Here is an 18,445-nt window from a genome sequence, read left to right on the forward strand (position 1 = left end):
AAGGGAAGGGAAGGGAAGGGAAGAAAAAGTGGAGCTGGAGCTGGAACTGAAGGTGGGTAGGTCAGGATGGTCTACCTCCCTTAGGAGGGCCTCACACGTGGCTGGTTTGACTATCAAGGCAAGAAAGATTCTCCCAAGTCCTATGTAACAGAAGTGCCTGTCCCAGGCCTGTCGGTGTCTATTCAGTCTTCAGCCTTGTCAGTGCCATCTATTTGAGACGCTGTGAAGGAAAACTGAGAGAGACACCATACTTTCTCCAAGGCACTGGTGGGGAAACAGGCTATATAAGAGGTTGTGACAAAGAGATTTGAGACCAGCATCCCAGCTTCTGGGTTCTATGTAAGGCAGCCTGCCTGGCTGTGAACATTTGAACATTTTGCCTTCCAGACCATTGGTAACATGGCCCTCACTGACTGGGGACCTCTTACCTGCTTACAACCTGCTCATAAACCCAGAGTGAAAAGTCCCACCCCCAGGGGACAAACTTTGACTGCTCCTGGGCAGCCATAGCAATCTAGTTTCTCTTTGCAAAATGCTGTTTCTTAGTCTCCCACGAAGTGGGAGGAGCTTGTAGCCCACCTCTAGTCAACTGTACTGGAAAGGAAGAGTTATTGCATGCTCCTAGGACTTTCTTGGTTTGCGCATATGGAGGCCAGAGGTCACCATCAGGCGACTTCCTCAATCACTGTCTACCTTACTTTTTGAGACAGTGTCCATCACTGTAACTGGAGCGCACAGATTCTGACTGGATGGTTAGTGACAGACCTAGTGGCTCCTGTGCGGGGTTACAGACAGAACAGGCTTCAGGGCCTGCTCTTATATTGTTGTCGCTGATACAAATTCAGGTTTACACACCTGTATGGCAGGCACTTTATTGTTTGAGCCATTTCCCCAACACCCAGAAAAACTTTTTTTCTTTTTAAAGTATCTGTATAATTTTTATAGGCTTGTTTGTTTGTTTGAGACAGTGTCTGACTGAGTAGCTGTTCTGGAATTCACTCTGTAGACCAGGTTGGCCTCAAACTCAAAGATCTGCCTGTCTCTGCCTCCTGAGAACTGGGATTACAGGTGTGTGCTACCACACCCAGCCTCAGGAAAACCTCCAATACCACGATGAACTGGTGCAAATCAATCTTATCAAAGAGCTGGGATGCTTGGGGTAAAGAGGAGACAGGTTGGGTGGATGAGTAAGGATGAAAAAATCTAGACTCTAGCTCATTGGTTCTCAACCTTTCTAATGCTGTGGCCCTTTAACACAGTTCCTCATGTTGTAGTGACCACCAACCATAACATTATTTTTTTGTCACTTCTTCACAACTGTAATTTTGCTACTGTTGGGAATCTTAATGCAAATATATGATAGCAGGATATCCAATATGCAACCCCTGTGAAAAGGTTGTTTGACCCCAAAGGGGTCAAACCCATGGGGGTCAAAACCCACACATTGAGAACCACTGCTTTGGACCCACAGAGAGCTAATATCTGTGATACCTATTACTGGACTTGTTGGGTGAAGGGAAAATAAACCATGTTTTAAAAGTGGTTAGATATGATGTTTACTGAACACTCCGTTGTTGTTGTTGTTGTGAGGCTTTGTGGGGAGAACTGCAGGAAACCCTGTAAAGGACGACGGATCACCATTTTACAGCATACCTGGGTCTTTTGTCATTAATTGAAAACCCATTCTTGTGATTCCATGCTAATCACTGGAGTGTTCAAGTGACTGCAGACTGTGCCTAGCTGTCCATATCACCTGCCTTCTGGATAGCAGCCTAGTGTATGGCGCCTGAGCTAGTCAGCTGGTAACACTGCTAACAGCCTGAACTGAAGAGAGAACACCCCCATTGGTAGGAAAGGTGGAACCACAACTCCTGGACAAGTATGGAAGACTTGGGCTTTGAGCCAATCTCCTTGCATAGTACAATGAGTAACTCTGGTCCCATGCCTCCTCTGAAGAAATATCTGTTCCAGCTTTGCCTGCACCCCCCCCCTTACCTCCCGTACTTGCAAAGATACAGGCTGGCCACGGAATTGCCATCCAAGAGGCTTTCTCCATTTTATTTCTTTGGGAAAGGAAAAATGAAAACTCTTTCCATCACATATGGTAGATATATATATTTATATATTTATATATTTATATATAATTTATTTTGCAGTTGGACATTCCAAAGCTGTTCATATTTTTCTCTCCCCGAATCTCTTTTGTTTTGTGTTAATGCCTTTTCCCAGTCCCTGTGGACCAGGCTCAGGGTCTGGATCAGGTGTCGTGAGGGATTAGAAGAATGGGCAGTGGTTGCCAGAGTAGCCGCCAATCAAGGTCAAAACCCTGCTGAGGACCACCCAGAAGGGCTGTGCAGAGAGGTGGAGACTACAAATAGGGCACTCCTATTTTTGTGGGGGATGCACAGCTTGTTAAACAGTCACCAGTCATGGGAGGAGGCTGGTCAGGGCTTGGGGGACTTGCTCACAGTAGTTACCAACCCTCTCCATCCTGTCCCCAAGATTCCATCTTGGGGTGGAAGAGAGAGTGAAAAAGAGAAATACAAGGACTGAGGGCCAAGTCTCCTCTGATTGTTATTGCTGGTGAAGTGGAAATTTACTTTCTTAAAAGAGAAATTAGAATTTCCCTGCCTGTCTTGGGGAGATAGAATCTGAGAGATCCTAGAGAAGGAAGTGACATTGACTGTCACGTCCCATACTGATGACCATACCAGCCAACCCTGCCAGGACAAATGAGCCAACTCAAGAGTCTGGCAAGCAACCCAAGGGTCAGTAGTCCTCTCTCTCTCTCTCTCTCTCTCTCTCTCTCTCTCTCTCTCTCTCTCTCTCACACACACACACACACACACACACACATTAGCCTTGTTCCTCTGGGGCAGTCCCATCCAACTCGGACTGGCCCCTCAAAACAAGGGCCCCAGGCTCAGACTTGGGCCAGTGGAGCTGGGGATGAGCAGTGCACCAAAAGCCAAGCAGAGCTTTCTGCTGGGAGGAAAGGTGAGACTTGGAAGAAAAGGCAGCCTGGGAAGATGTGAGCGCAAAAGGAGGCCAAGGGGAGAGATCGAGGGAAAACACAGGAAGACATCAAACATCCATCCATCTGACCTCAGAAATGGTGCAAACAGAAGACCTAAGAGGCAGGTATAGCTATAAGCAGAACTGAGCAGTGACCCTGGGTTGGGGGATCAACCAAGCAGCAGGGGATGTAGCCTTGTAAGATCCTGGCCAGAGGGTGAGGGTGGGGCTGAGAAGCCTCTAGGTGACCCTTCCCGAGGGTAGGAAGGCAGATCTCCCCTTGGGATTGAGTTTCCAGCCTCTGCTCTCACTTCCCTCACTATACACAGAGGGACACATGCTCAGGACTAGTCCAGGCTCTGAGGCTGGAGTCCAAAATACCTTGGTGGGGGAGGGGTCGGGCAGGTAGCCCTCTCAACCACAGGCAGGCCATCTGCTCCCACTTCCCCTGCCAATCTGCCTGGGGAAGGAGAAGAGCACATGAAAGAGAGAGACTGGGAGCCTAGGGTCTGTCGACACAGGCAGACCCATGCAAGATCCCTCAGGCTGTGTGGCCTAGGAGGGCACAGACAGTAGCACTGGACAGACGGTGGTAGCAGCCCAAGAAGGGAAAGGAGCTGGGGTACTCCCTGGCAATGCAAGCCTGCTGCCTCTATCTCCAACACGAGGCTTCCCCAGAAAGGGAGCCTTGCTCCATGCGCCTGGGACCTCACCCCATTGCACTCTGCCCTCTCCCATGCTCTCCTTGGCAGGGGGGCTGGAGTGGTCACCCACAAAGGCAGTGCTGGAGCTGCATGGACGGGGGACAAGGTGGGGGGGGGGGCTGGTCACAGCTGCTTCGAGAACCTCTTTGGTCTGGGGATGTGCAGCACACGTGGGGAAGGGAGATGAATGGAAGGGGACATTGGTGACTCCGACCTTCAGACAGGGCACATGTCAGAAGGTTGTGCACGTAGATAGAGAATCAGATTTCAGTGGACTCGATGCGCTCCAGGCGGGAGGGGGTCCAGGCTTTCTTTTCCTCTCCATGTTGGGGAGTAGGCGTGCTGGACCCCCCTGCTGCCCCACGCTCCCGAAGTCGCCGCTCCAGCTGCTGGTTGCGCTGATACATCTCCACGTAACTCAGCTGGAGCTGTTTCTGATACTCAATGACCTTCTCCTTCTCCTCCAACCACACCCGGCGCTCCTCCGCAAAGCTGGCACCCTGGCGCTCACGGGCGCGCCGCTCAGCAGCCAGCTCAGCCTGCAGTCTCCCCACCTCCCTGCGTAGGGCCCGTGTCCCACCCTCTCCTCCAGCCTCCACCTCCCCATCAACAGAAACCAGGGAAGCGGCAGCCGCCACGCCAGCCTGCCGGCGCATCTTGGCCTCGTCACTCTCACAGGAGGCCAGCGCCTCCTGTGGCTCGACCAGGTCCACGGGGGTCAGCGCAGGCTTGAGGCAGGCAGGGGGCAGCTCGCCTTCACTCAGCTCCAGGCTGGCCTGTTTGCTGCCGAAGGAGTCCCTCAAGCTGAGCAGCTGCTCCTCCTTCTCCCGGAGCGAGGCCCTACCCTCCCGAAGCTGTGAGCGCAGCCCCACGATTTCACTCAACTTCTGCGACACATCGGCCTGAGAGTCCTTCAGTTGTTGCTTCAGGAGGGAAATCTCACCGGCCTTCTGGCACACCTGGACAGGGGCAGGCGGAAGCAGAAGCCGGGGTAAAGGCACAGCCGAGGTAGTAAAGGCTCATCACTACCCAGCTCCCAGATCTATCTCCAAAGGCACTAAGCACTCACAGTGGGGCTCCCTGCCAGGCTCATCTCTAGAGCCCGGGGGCAGCCTCTGTTCTCAGTTACTCTGAATTGAATTGGTCCAACGCCTTTCGTATCCCACCCCCGCCCCCGCCCTACACAGGAGTAAGTCTGGAATCTCCAGGGGCAGAAAAGATGAAAGGGAGTCAGAGAGGGGACACCTAAGCTCCCCAGCCCGCACCTCCCACTTAGTTTCCTCCATCCGGGGCAGGAAGTCGGCCTGCTCCTTCTGACAGACGGCCACCTTGTCCTCGAGCTCTTCCCGCTGCCTTATCAGCTGGGCCGCCTCCTCCTGCAGCTGTTTCTTGTCCTGCTGTAACCGCAGCACCTGCAGCTGTAGGCCCTGCTGGGCACGCTGGGCACGGCGGGCCACCTGCTGCAGCTTCCCACTGCAGCCCTGCCGGAGCTCGGCCAGCTCCCGCTCCCATGCCTTCTGCCGCTCCTCCAACACCTGGGCCACGGCTGCCTCGCTCTGCTCCAGGCTGCGCCGCAGAGCTGCCACCTCCTGCTCCTTCTCCCACAGCCGCTCCTCCAGCTCCTGGATCAGCGCACTGGGCGAGGGTGGTGAACAGGCTGCAAATGGCAGGCCCCCATTTCCACCCTCCCCGGATCCCAGGTGGCCTGACCGCCCCATGGATGATGACGACCCACTCTTACTGGAAGCCCGCCCACTGTCAGAGGTCCCCAGATCCTGGTAGCCTGACCCCCCACCGCTGCTGCCACTACTATAGCCAGCGGTGCCAATACGGTTGATATGGCTGGTGGAAGCACTGAGGGGTGCCAGATGCTGGCTATAACTGGAGCTATAGGTGGGCAAGCTTGTGAGTGAGTTCCGGCCTGAGTCTGAGAGGCCACCCCCACTCCCACCAGCTGGGGTCATGGTCCGAGACTTGTCCAGTCCGCCTTTGAGGCCTGCGGGGCCCTGTCGTCCCTCAGGGGTCCCATTGGTCTGTGGAGGACACAAGTTCTGCATGGAATGAAAGTTCTTGGGTACAACAGGCTTGAAGGCTGATGGCCGAACTAGTGGCTCCGAGCACTGCAGAAAAGGAAACAGGTTAGAGGCATCAGATTGAGATTTTATCCTTGGCCCCTCCTCTTCTTTACCCCCAAGACTTGTTCAAGAACCACCTCCTGCCCTCTGTTAGATCTCCCCATCTGGGCCTCCACCTCAAGTCTCCCATAAACCATCTCTGTCCTGAATCCACAAGTGAGACAGTAGCCCCAGGGTTACACTCCAGGGTTCCCCATGATGGTGCCCATCCTGCTGCCCATGGTTCCCACTAAGAGCTCCCACCTTAACCTACTTTCTTGGTTAACAATTCCCACTCTAAACAAGACTATGAGGCTCTCCTGGTCCTGGGGACTAACCTGGTCTAGCTTGCCAGAGGTGGTCAGGAGCTTGGGTGGGTGATTGGGTTCGCGATACTGGGGTGGAGCCTTGTCGCTGCCCCCACTGCTGCTGCTGCCCCCACTGCTGCCCACCACATTACCACAGACATCTGTGTGGTCACTGCCCCGCAGCTCGCCATTGAGGTAGAGAGAGTTGGCGAGAACCTTGTCCTCTGATGGGTAGCGACCAGGTCTCTCCCTGCTGGCCCCGCTACCACTGCTTCTTGGACCAGGGAAACTGCCTTGGTTGCCCCCACCCCCTGTTCGAGTGCCCACGCTTTTCATAGGAAACTCCTGAGCATGGGTCACCCCACTACCCACACTGCCCATAGTCAGGCGGGGATCTGGGGGTCCAAGCTCAGAAGGCCGGGGGGCAAAGGCCAGGAGAGGATCCCTCCCTGGATCAGTGCGCACAGGTAACGTCTCCAGCTTCGCCATGATTAAGCCAGAAGGGCACTGTAGGCACAAACGAAGGTAGAGAGGTCAGAATCTATCCCACCTCCACCCCCAAGCAAGTCAACCGGGGCCCCACTTTGTCTCTTTGTGTTCCTTACAATGGACACCAGAGTTACCAGGCCTCCAAGATGAAGGTACACATACCCTCTGAGCTGGGCTCACTCCTTAACCCCGCTCCAAACCCAGCAATCCTCTTAACTGTGCTGCAACTCCCAGACTTTAGTTTTCATTAAATTTATCCTGGGTCATGACTCTTATATTTCAGTTTCATGGGCTGGGGGGATTGGACTGGTTGAGAAAAGCAGTGCCTGGATCCAACAGGGGACCTCAGAGGTTAAAGGAGAGACAAAATAACCCTTATACAAAAAAAAAAAAAAGCTGACAGCTCGGGTCTTTCCCAGCCCCCTGAACCAAATTGGTAAATGATCAAGGTGAAAGCCGACTACAGGGTAGACTTCTCTTCTTACCTTTCCAAAGAGGTGGGGGGCCGGCGGGTCCTCAAGCTTGGGACCCTCCGAGGCCAGGTCTGCAGGGGCCATATGGCTCTTTCTCGAAATCCAGGCTCGGCCCTAACCAGCTGCGCGACTTTGGACTAGCCAACCAAGCCATCCCGTACTACAGTTTTCTCCTCTGTGAAATGGGAGGAATTAAAAAACCGTGCTGCCGCAGAGGCAGCAGGCGAACGAAAGAACCCGGGTCTTGGAGTTGGATGGGCGGAGCTGCCGCTTCAGCCTGCGCCAAGGTCGCGGGTGGGAGCAGTCATGGTTCTGCAGACCAAGGCACACGGGCTATAGCTGCAGCAGGTAGCAAGAGAGCTTTCCCAGAGGTTTTCCTAACTTGGCCTCATGGGGGCTTGGCCCCAGAGTGCCCCACTCTCTGAGATCAGTACTTTACAAAAGTCCCGAAGCTGGCAGAGGCTGGGGCAGGGCCGCGCACTAGAACACCAGCAGCCAGCTCCTTCCTCCTGGCTTTTCCCACAAGTGGGTGAAGGAGGGGCGGGGCTTGTGCAACCAGTGGTGACCCCTGAGGATGCCATGCCTGCTGAACCCTGCTAAGAATGCAGTACCACCAGGAAGAGTTCTTGGATTAGCCATTTCTCCACATACACACGCCCCTTTGGACCTTGACCCCGTTCAGGTGACCATGAAGTTCGTTGAGCCAATTCTGTTGGGTGTGCTTTCAAAGCTGTCCCACAGAAGGGAGAGCAAGGCCTCAGATTACAGGAGCTCAAAGCCGCCTAATTTGCTTCCTGGTTCTTTTGTCTCAAGTTAGCTCCTTGGAACACCTGCCCTAGAGATCTGTATAATATCGGTAGGTAGGGACATCAGGCAAGCCCCTGCCACTGGCCTGAAGCTCAAAGAATACCAATTATGAAAGAAGAGTGCTCTTCAGGCCTGATAGCCTCAGACACCAAGCAGGGCACCTTTCTTCCCTATCAAAGTTGGGTCCATGCAGCATCCCCGTGAATGCTCTGCAAACCTCCTTCTACTTGTGATGCCCAATTCTAATGTTGTGTCCTTCCTGTCAGGCCCCAAACCTGGGAGGCTGCCAACACACATACCCTTTAATTTCTCCTGGCCACACGATACATCTGGCTCTGGGTAAGTTCACTAGCAAGCTGGTCGTTGCTATTGTAGAAATCCGTTCCGTGCACATCCCCACAGATGTGGAGAACAGCACAGATGCCACCCCTCCTCCTTTAGGACAGTTTGTGCCCACACGTAGGCTTGCACTAGTCTTGGGCACAAACACCTAAGAAAGCTCCTAAGTGCAGGATGCACAGGTGACAGGTATACCGCCCAAGGAGAGGCCTCTTGGCATTCTGTGCCCTCAGATTTTTTTTTTCCTTCCCCTAGCTCCTGCTATCTCCACTCTGGGGGTCCAGAGACTGGCAGAGTGAAGGTTGGATAGCCTGCTGCGGCTTGGAGCCAACAGAGAAGCCTGGGCATGGTTATAGGAAGACCTGTCTGTAATCCTCATGCAGCTGGAGCTCAGGTGGAGAGAACACGCACGCACGAGAAGAGGCTAGGGCGCTGCTGTGGGTGTGACATCATTAACATGACAGGCAGAGATTGCCTGGGAGAAGACCAAAGATACCTCTTCCAGGGTGGAAGACTGATTGTTAGCATCCGAGAGTGGCGTGGGTGGGCCTAGCATGGAGCAAGGGCGGTAGAGCCCCCATAAGTCTGGGAGAGCAACAAGAAGTCCAAGAGAAGCTGTGCCCTGACAGCCAAAATGGGAGGGGGATTCAAAACAGGGGCACTAACCAGACTGGAAGCACGGGTCCTGAATCCTTGCTACTCTGGATTTGAAAGCAAAAGGATTGCAAGTTCAAGGCCATCCTGAGTAACTTAGTGAGACTGAGGCTCAGTGGTTGACTATCCCTACCAAGATCCCAGATTCAATCCCTAGTACAAAAAAAAAAAAAAATCAGAGGAGGACAAGAAGACAGGCAGGAAGAAAGCAGGAGCAGCAGCGAGCAGCCTGAGCCACCTGAGGGGGTCGCTTGAGTCCAGAAGTTTGATGCAATGATGAGAACCAAGTAAAATTCCATCTCAAAAAACAAAGAAATAAAACAAAGGAAGAGGGAAAAGGAAGGAAGGAAGGAAGGAAGGAAGGAAGGAAGGAAGGAAGGAAGGAAGGAAAGAAGGAAGGGAGGGAGGGAGGGAAGGGAGAGAAACGAGGGAGGGAGGAAGTGAGGGGAGGGAGGGAGGGAGGGAGGGAAGGAAGGACGGACACAAGGGCAGCTACCAGTGTTGAAAAGAAATATTCCAAAAGGTAAAACTAGAGTTGAGGAGTGTGGCCTGAATTTAGCAGCTGAGAACATCGTTGATGTCTATGTCAAAATGGCTTCAGAAAAGCAGTGTAAAACAAAAGCAGACTAAGCAAAGGGATGGCCAAGTGCTGAGAAGAGAGGACAGAGGAGGCCTGCACTGAAGGAAGTGTGGAATCAAAGGCTTTTCTTTCTCTTCTAAAAGTAACCCTGAAAGCTGGATGTGGTGGCATTCAGGCAAAGACACATCAAGAGTTCAAGGCCCGCCTGTAGCGTATACTGAGGTAGAGTCTAGTCTAGGCTGCATGAGATTGTGCCTCCAAAACCAAACAGCGGAAAATAGAATAATTAATCAACAGTCTGGGGAGATGGCTCAGTAAGACTGCCTGCTGCACGAGCATGGTTACCTGAGTCTGAATCCCCAGAAGCCACCTAAAAAGCCAGTGACGCTGGTGCCTGTAACCACAGCGCTATGGAGGGCTGAGACTGGAGGATCTCAGAGAGTTGCTTGCTGCCAGCCTAGCTCTGGCTTCAGTGAGAGACTCTCGAGGGAATGAAGCAGGCAGGGGCAGAGCAGAACACCCGTGATCTCTCTGTGTGCGCACACACATACATTTCCCCAAAATCCAAACAACATTTTGATAGGAATTAAAAATTAGATAGCAACACTGAAGGCAGGCACCTCCAGGGGAACAAGGCAGAACACTAGCAAGGGAACTGCACCAGAGGCTGCAGAGGAAGGAGCGAACTCCAGGAGTGAGCATGTTGACTGAGTGACAGGGGTAACATAGTGAGTGTTTGGGAAGATCTTTATAAACTGCGAAGTGCACACCCTTTCTGAGTGCCAAAGAACCAGAGTGTGGAGGGGGTCACATGTCACTCTGCATCACTCTGCTTCAGTTGAACCTTCTCAGGTTCTTGGGGTCCTAGACATTGTCCTGAGGTTCTATGTGAGGACAGCTTTGCAGTCAACCCATAAGCAATTCCCACAGAGTTCCTTGCCACAGTTCTAACCTGCCAGCGTCAACATCTTATAGCCACTCCCTGCCCCTTGCCTCTTCCAACCTCGGGCTCCTGCAAATTCTTTCCTCAAAACCTTGGTAGAGTTGGAAGGACAAGGAGTAGAATCTATTTCCCTGGCAAGTAGAAACTGCCGGGAGAGGAGGGCTGAGAGCCCTCTCTGAGACAGGCTTGAGGACTGCCCTAGGTGGCAGTGTGATCTGCAAGGGCAGTTGAACAGCATCACTCTGGGATGATAGCCTGTTGCCTGAGCCTGCCTCCATTTCTGTTCTATCAACCCTCAGTGCCTGTGACATTACAATACTAGCAGTCAGAGGGGCCAAATGGACTAAACCCTTCCCTGAGCAGGGTCAAGGGCCTTAGAATTCCTGCAGCATCAGCTCCAGGTGTAAATCACAGCTCAGCTACAGAACCTCAAGCAGACTGTTCCACCTCAGATTCTCACACCTACCTTACAGCAATTTTTAAAAAGGAAACGGATTATGTGTAAAATCCATGGTATTCTTTTTGGCACCCACAACCAAGTAGAGTTTGTAGCAGAGTCTCTAAGGCCTCTCTTGATATCCACCCTGTATTTCTCCTGAAAGCAGCTCTTCACTCCACACATGACCTCTTCTCAGCTCTCTGCCCAGCCTACATTCTTCTGGAACCAGTCCAAATACTCCTCAGCATAGCATCCTTGGTACCCAAGGGGTCTTGGAGCACTTAGCTCAGGATGACCCAGGGAGATTACTGTGAGACTTCCCCATTGGAAGCCTGTGTTACCCCAGGGGTCTCTGGACCCCCGGCATCATGAAAATGCAAGGCCAATACTTGTGGGGATGTTGGATATGAGCAATGTCAATAGGTAATGAATGCAGACATAGAAACAAGGAGAAGCTTCCAGGAAGGATTAAGGGAAGGGATTCAGGGAGCAGAACTTCTTGGTTGGGATGTGTGAGGGGAGATTCATCTTCCCTTGGAAATGTGGGCACCTGCAGGGGAAGAGGCCCATCCCCTAGATCCTGGCTCTGATGAAGCCAGTGCTTCAGTGCTGAAGGTACGACAGCACACCCCCACCCACCCGCTCACACAGGAGCCTGCCTCAGCTGTGCATGTGTGTGTCAGAGTGTGTGTGTGGGGAGGGGGAGGGTCGCCATTCACTAGCACATAGACCCCAGCCACAAAATCTCTGCAAAGGTGCCACAGAGATCTCTGCGGTTGGAGAAATTCCACCCATACCTCCCTCGGTTCTCCACCAACGCGCGTGGTCCCCGGGGGGGGGCGGGGTGCAGAGAGAAGAGGTGACATAATCCGGGCCGCACCCCCTCCGGCCGCCACCCCCCCCTCCCCGCGCGCCGGTTGAAGCGTCCATGACATCATCGGCCTCATCCCCCCCCCCCCCCCAGCTCCCTGGTACCCTAGCAGCGGGACGCGCCCCCTCCCCAGCTTCCCACCGGCCAGAAGCAGCGAGCAATGCAGCGGACATGGTGACCTGAGGGAGAATCTGGAGGGGCACCCCGGCAGGCCTGTATCACTTACTCACTGCCTCAGAGTCCGGCGCAGAGGCTCAGACACCGGCGCTAGCTGTCCCGCTCTCTGGCGCAGCCCGAAGCCCGCCCCACAGGGCGCGCGGCGCGGCCGGGCTCTGCTCTTGGCCCCTCCCGCCCCGCGCCCGGCCCGCCCACCAGCGGCTGCGGCAAACGCGGGCCCGCCCTCCGGCCACGCCCCCGGGACCCGCCAATCCTGGACGTGGGTGGGACTCGGTGCCTTAACCCCTTTGGTCGCTGAGCGCGGGCCCGCCTGCCCAAAAGGCTGGGTGGCAGATACTCGGCCTCAGTCCCTGTTAGCCACTGTACCAAATTCTTGGGGTCAGCCCCCAATTTCTGTCCTACAAGAAATTCAGCAAATTTCTACTCTCTTTGAACCCCGTATCTGGGTGTATGAGCCCTTTGGTTTATGGACAACCTTGCTTGGACTCTAGATTCAACTCCTGCACCAGCTATTCCCTGTGCAGCAGATGTCCTAAATCCTTCAAATATGGGGCTGGACAGATGGCTTAGTGGTCAAGGGCACTGGCTGCTCTTCCATAGAACCTGGGTTTAATTCGCAGCACCCATATGATGACTAGTTACAAGGGATTCGACACCTTCTGGCCTCTGTGGGTGCTGCACAAACATATGGTCGAAACAACCATACACTGAATTAAAAAGTAATTAAGGGGGGAAAACAAAACAAAAAAAAACCCTGAAGAGCCTTCAAACCTACAAGATTCGGGGGGGTGAAGGCACCTGTGGCTATGATCTAGCTGGAGGCAAGAGCCAATAAATTGACCAATTTAAAACTTGACGCTACAGGAAATTTGTATTTTATACCTTGTGCTCCGTGCCTGCTGTAAAACTAACAAACCCCATCCTAAAAAGAGATTGAGTAAAGACTTTATCTTGACTCAGATCAACACCTTGGCAAGTGCAGGTGGCATACACTACAGGGGCTGCCAGCTGCCCAGGAAAACTTCCTAAAGGAAGCACTCAGCCTTCAACTATGCCCTTGGTCTGATCAGTATGAGGAAGCAAGCTAGGCCCAGGCTTCCGCCTTAGCCAAAGGCTGGCAGTTGTGATTGTGATAACTGATGAGTTTAGCCATCCTATGACATAGGACTGTGTCATAGATTTTAATTTTTTTTGGATTTTTTTAAACAATTGTTTTTATTTCCTATAGTGAATTTAATGAATTCCTGTTTTCAGTTATAATGATTGCTTTTAAATGTATTAAGTAAATGTCTTTAATCCCAGAACTTGAGAGACTGAGGCAGGGTCTCAGACTGATTTCAACCTGGTCTACAGATCGAGTTCCAGGACAGCCAGGGCTACATAGAGAAAAACACTGTCTCAAAAAACCAAAACCCAAACCCCAAACCCCAAACCAAACCAAACCAAAAAACCAAAAAGCCAAACAACCAAAAAAACCAATCAACCAATCCAAATAAGGAATTATATTAAATAAACTAAGATATTATTGTCATTAGCCAATGACAGATCATTTATATAATTCTACAACTCTGTGAACTGAGTGTCATGGAAATGTGATGATCCTCATGGTTTGTGGCCACCATATTACAAGATAAATTCATTTAGGTCAGAGAGGTAATGTGTCATCCTTGCTTTAAACAGATGAGTCCAGCTTTGCTACCCTTTTCAGTGAGAAGAGGATGAGAAGAGAACAGAATATGGGAAGAATCCCCAGGAGACATTTTCTTTTCCTCCTCCTCCTCCCTTTTTTTCCCCTGAGGCAGGGTCTCTCTATAGAGGCCTGGCTGTATGGGAACTCACCATCTACACCAGGCCTCAAATTCAGAGAGACCTGACGGCCTCTGCCTACAGAGTACTGGGGTTAGAGGTCTGTGCTACCTTGCCAGGCAAGAGAAAGTTTTGATTGGCCCACAACAACATGTATTTCGAGGCGTTATTGTGAGGGGTTTTGTTTGTTTGTTTGTTTGTTTTGAGACAGGGTTTCTTTGTATAGCTCTGGCTGTCCTGGAACTCACTCTGTAGACCAGGCTGGCCTCAAACTCAGAAATCCACCTGCCTCTGCCTCCCAAGTGCTGGGATTAAAGGCATGCACCCCCCCCCTTGGCTGTTTGTTTTTTAAGACTGGGTCTCACTAGGTAGCTCTGGCTGGCTGGCTGGCCTGGAATTCCCTATGTATTCACCATGGCCCTTAAGTCAGAGATCCCTTGTTTCTGCCTGGGGAATGCTGGGTAAGGATGTTGTAGTTCAGGGACAGAGTATAAACCTAGCGAGTATGAGACCTTGGATTGCATCCAACACCACACATACCCATTTAGGCTGGTTTGGGCTTCTGCCAACTCTGTTTACTTGGTCTCTTGTTATTGCCAGTATTTAAGCTCTGATTTTTCTATTCCTACTTTGGACCCACCTGTCACATGACTGTTTTCTGACAGTTCTAAGCATCTGACCTAGGTGAAAATGCTTTCACACTCTGTTCACAAAATTCTTCCCATCTTCCATCTTTATCCCCTTGTCTTCTCACTGGAAATGGCGGCAGAGGGGGGCTTATCTGTCTAAAGCAGACACTTTTTTTTTTTTAAAGATTTATTTATTTATTTATTATATGTAAGTACACTGTAGCTGTCTTCAGACATTCCAGAAGAGGGCGCCAGATCTCGTTGCGGATGGTTGTGAGCCACCATGTGGTTGCTGGGATTTGAACTCTGGACCTTCGGAAGAGCAGTCGGGTGCTCTTACCCTCTGAGCCATCTCACCGGCCCCTACCTCGAGTTTTTATGAGTGTGTCTCATCCTTTTGAAATTATTGTTGAGTTTTTGAGGAAGAGCGAGCGTGCCATGGCAGATGTGTGGAGATCACAGGACAACTGTTGGAGTCAGCTGAACCATCTCATCTGCTCAGAGCTTTTCTTTATCCTCAGGACTCAAATGTTGCTACTATATGTCTCAGTAGCACCATTTGTTAATTTTGTAGAAACAAAAGATCCTTTCAACTTAGAAAAGCCACAATACATTCCTGTCATTTTGTGAACAGATTTTTAGGGTCCCACTAAAACCATGCATTCAATGACTGTTGTCAAATGTATCTCTGCATCCTGAGAAAGCGGGTGAAACATTTCTTAGCCATCACAGATCCAATCTTCTTTGGCGTCTCCACAGAGACATTTATTCTGCTCATTTCATCCCTGTTGGCCTATTCTATTACTCCCCTATGTTCAATTTAAATTATTCTCTTTACAGTTCTCTGTCCTTATTTCATGGAGAATGTGGTTTTTTGTTTCTTCAGAGTAATACTATCAAGGAGGATGGGGCTATCCCAGCACTCAGGTAGCTGATGCATGAAGACTACTGAGAGTTTGAGGCCAGCCTGGGCTAAGCATAAAAACCTGCTTCAAGAGAAAGAAAGAAAGAAAGAAAGAAAGAAAGAAAGAAAGAAAGAAAGAAAGAAAGAAAGAAAGAAAGAAAGAAAAGAAAAGAAAAGAAAAGAAAAGAAAGAGGGAAGGAAGGAAAGAAGGAAGGAGAGAGAGAGAAAGAGAAGAGAAGAGAAGAGAAGAGAAGAGAAGAGAAGAGAAGAGAAGAGAAGAGAAGAGAAGAGAAGAGAAGAGAAGAGAAGAGAAGAGAAGAGGTCATGCACAGCTCTGAGTGGTAGGCAGCACACGTTCGTCCCAGAAGCCTGAGGTGGAAAGACTTTAAACCCACAAACTGGAAGTCAGTTTGGACAACGTAGTAAGACCCCTTCTAAAAACAGTAAATGATTCCAGGGCTGGAGAGATAGCTTAGCAGCTAGGAGAACCAGCCAGCTACTCTTCCAGAGGACTCTTTCCGCTAGAGGTTCAAGTCCCTGCACCTACATGGCAGCTCACAACCATCTAGAACTTCAGTCTCAGATCCAACACCCTCTTCTGGCCTCCAAAGGCCATCAGTAGTGCATGCAGTGCCCAGACATACATGCAAGCAAAACACCCATCCACATTAGAAAAACAAACAAACAAACAAAAACAAAAAAACCCCACAAAAGGTATCACATACCTTTAATCCCAGCACTGGGCACTGGGGTAGGAGAGGCAGGAAGACTGCCGCAATGTCAGCCTGGGGCACATAATGATCTCCATATCAGCTAGGTCTACATGGAGAAATGGTAGCTAAAAAAAATTAATAAAAAAAAAGAAAAGAAAAACCAATACCTAACGCTTGTGTACTGGTGCTCTTCAAATGTATACATTTGGAGCTGAGACAGGCAGACCAAAGTTCAAGGATATCCTAGGTTATATAGAATGAGTTCTAGGCCAGCCTAGACAAACAAACAAACAAACAAACAAATTAACTTTAAAAATTACCCAAGCCCAGGCATGGTAGTTCAGACCTGTAATCCCAGCTCTTGTGAGGCTGAAGTAGGATAACTGTGTGTTCAAGGCCAAGCTGTCTTAGTTAGGGTCTTACTGCTGTGAACAGACACCATGACCAAGGCAACTCTTATAAGGACAACATATAATTGGAGCCAGCTTACAGGTTCAGAGGTTCAGTCCATTATCATCAAAGCAAGAGCATGGCAGCATCCAGACAGGTATGGTGCAGGAGGAGCTGAGAGTCCCACCTCTTGCTCCTAAGGCAATTAGAAGACTGGCTTCCAGGCAACAAAGATGAGGGTCTTAAAGCCCATGCCCGTGCCCGTGCCCTTAGTATCACAGCTGATACTAAGATTCCAGATTATGTACTACCTTGGCTTTGGTAAAACCACAGCCTATATGGTCTAAAGCACAAGTTGCCCTCCTACTTTGAATGTGTGAATAAATCCCCCAAGCTTTGTACCAAGTGGAGCAGGCACAACTCCAGTGCAGCCTTGCCTGGCTTGTAGTATCTTCTTCCATTGAACTGTGGTCAATGGAAGCATTTAAGAAACACACGATATCAATCTCACTTGTCTAGTGTCAGGTGGTCTGTTTGGTAGCTCCTGTAACTTGGGCTTAGGAGTCCCTGTGTTATCAATGGGATAAAGAAGAGGCATTCAAAACAAACATCAAAAGAGACTGGAAAAAAAGAAAGAATAAAGAAAGGAAGGGAGGGAAGGAGGAAGGAAGGAGAAAAGAGTGATGACTGGGTCTTTATGGTGGCACAGGCCTTTATCCCAGCACTCTCTGGAGGCAGAGGCAGATGGATTTTTCTGAGTTCTATATATAAGTTTCAGGCCAGCCAGGGCTATGCAGTGAGACCTTTTTTAAAATAAGAACACTGGCCGGGCGTGGTGCTGCACGCCTTTAATCCCAGCACTCGGGAGGCAGAGGCAAGTGGATTTCTGAGTTCGAGGCCAGCCCGGTCTACAGAGTGAGTTCCAGGACAGCCAGGGCTACACAGAGAAACTTTGTCTTAAAAAACAAAAAACAAACAAACAAAAAAACCAACAACAACAAAAAATAAGAACACTGATGTGGCTGCGCAGGGTCAGAGTAAGACAGATCTCTGAGTTGAAGGTCAGCCTGGTCTACAGATGTAGTTCTAGGATAGCCAGAGCTACACACAGAAAACCCTGTCTAAACAAACACAAACAAACAAAAAAAGTTAACCAGTAAAGAGAGAAAAACATAAGGAATACTAACTTGACCACAAGCTGGATAGAGAATGACATAATTGGTTCTGCAGATGTACCTGGACAACCAGCAGACTATTTCTTGAAAGGAATCCAGTCCTACCCTGCATAACCTATATTAGAGTTAAGCCTCCAAATGTAATAAATCTACATTGGGCTGTGGCTATAACTCAGTGCTTACATGAAGTCCTGGGTTTGAGCTCTATCACAATATAAAACTGAGCAGACCTGTACTTGGGAGTTAAGCAAGAGGATTAGAAGTTCAATGTCATCCTTTCTTACAGATGGAATTCAAGGTCAGCCTGAGAAACAAGAGAACCTATATCAAAATAACTGTACACATGATAAATCTGGAGCTGGAGATGGCTCAGCAGTTAAGAGCACTGACTGCACTTCCAGAGGTCCTGAGTTCAAATCCCAGCAACCACATGGTGGCTCACAACCATCTGTAATAGGATCTGATGCCCTCTTCTGGTGTGTCTGAAGACAGTGACAGTGTGCTCACATACATAAAATTAAATAAATAAATCTTGAAAGGAAGGAAGGAAGGGGAAGGAAGGGGAAGGAAAGGAAGAAGGAAGGAAGGAAGAAGGAAGACTGTGTTGTCCCCAACTCTTGGCCCTGGTAAGATGTTACGGCAGCATTGAAAAGCAGGTATAGAAGGATGGTCACTGTTGGTGGATGAAATCACAACCCAAATGTCTACTGTGAAGTAGACAACTTCCGGCTTCGAAGAGGAATGTGGGGCTGCTTCTGTGGGAGAACTGTGCCTCTGCACACCAAACTCTGGTGGATGATGAACTTTTAGCTTAGATGTGTGTATAAAGCTGGTGCATGGTTTACGTGGGGGTCTGGAGGACATCAGGCACTCCCACCTTGCTCACTCTCCACCTTGGATTTTTTTTTTTTTTTT

The 18,445-nt window shown here is 50.4% G+C and overlaps 1 protein-coding gene across 5 annotated transcripts; it reads right to left on the reverse strand.

Moving 5' to 3' along the window:
- Positions 1 to 2,100: 2,100 nt before the first annotated feature.
- On the reverse strand, positions 2,101 to 12,078 carry Lzts3 (leucine zipper tumor suppressor family member 3). 5 transcript variants are annotated; one of them, XM_029474392.1, is made up of 5 exons: positions 11,967 to 12,077; positions 7,116 to 7,278; positions 6,172 to 6,648; positions 4,985 to 5,839; positions 2,101 to 4,678 (listed from the first exon to the last, which is right to left on the reverse strand). In XM_029474392.1, the coding sequence occupies exons 2-5, from the start codon at positions 7,185 to 7,187 to the stop codon at positions 3,980 to 3,982; spliced, it is 2,103 nt and encodes a 700-aa protein (XP_029330252.1). In that variant the 5' UTR covers positions 7,188 to 7,278; positions 11,967 to 12,077; the 3' UTR covers positions 2,101 to 3,979. The 5 variants fall into 5 exon arrangements, with proteins under 5 accessions (XP_029330252.1, XP_021012433.1, XP_021012437.1 ...); XM_021156774.2 differs by having other exon boundaries at positions 11,963 to 12,077; XM_021156777.2 differs by having other exon boundaries at positions 2,106 to 4,678; positions 6,514 to 6,648; positions 11,963 to 12,078.
- Between the last annotated feature and the right edge of the window lie 6,367 nt (positions 12,079 to 18,445).

This window comes from Mus caroli, chromosome 2 (assembly GCF_900094665.2).
Source record: "Mus caroli chromosome 2, CAROLI_EIJ_v1.1, whole genome shotgun sequence".
Classification (NCBI taxonomy): Eukaryota; Metazoa; Chordata; class Mammalia; order Rodentia; family Muridae; genus Mus; species Mus caroli.

What these genes read in the sequence shown, in the direction of transcription:
- Lzts3 (XM_029474392.1), bottom strand. Translation starts at nt 7,187, where the DNA reads ATGGCCCCTGCAGACCTGGCCTCGGAGGGTCCCAAGCTTGAGGACCCG. An exon ending in CCCCCCACCTCTTTGGAAAG is followed by an intron (nt 6,649 to 7,115) that starts GTAAGAAGAGAA and finishes TTGTGCCTACAG; the next exon opens with TGCCCTTCTGGCTTAATCAT. An exon ending in CCTCTGGCAAGCTAGACCAG is followed by an intron (nt 5,840 to 6,171) that starts GTTAGTCCCCAG and finishes CCTTTTCTGCAG; the next exon opens with TGCTCGGAGCCACTAGTTCG.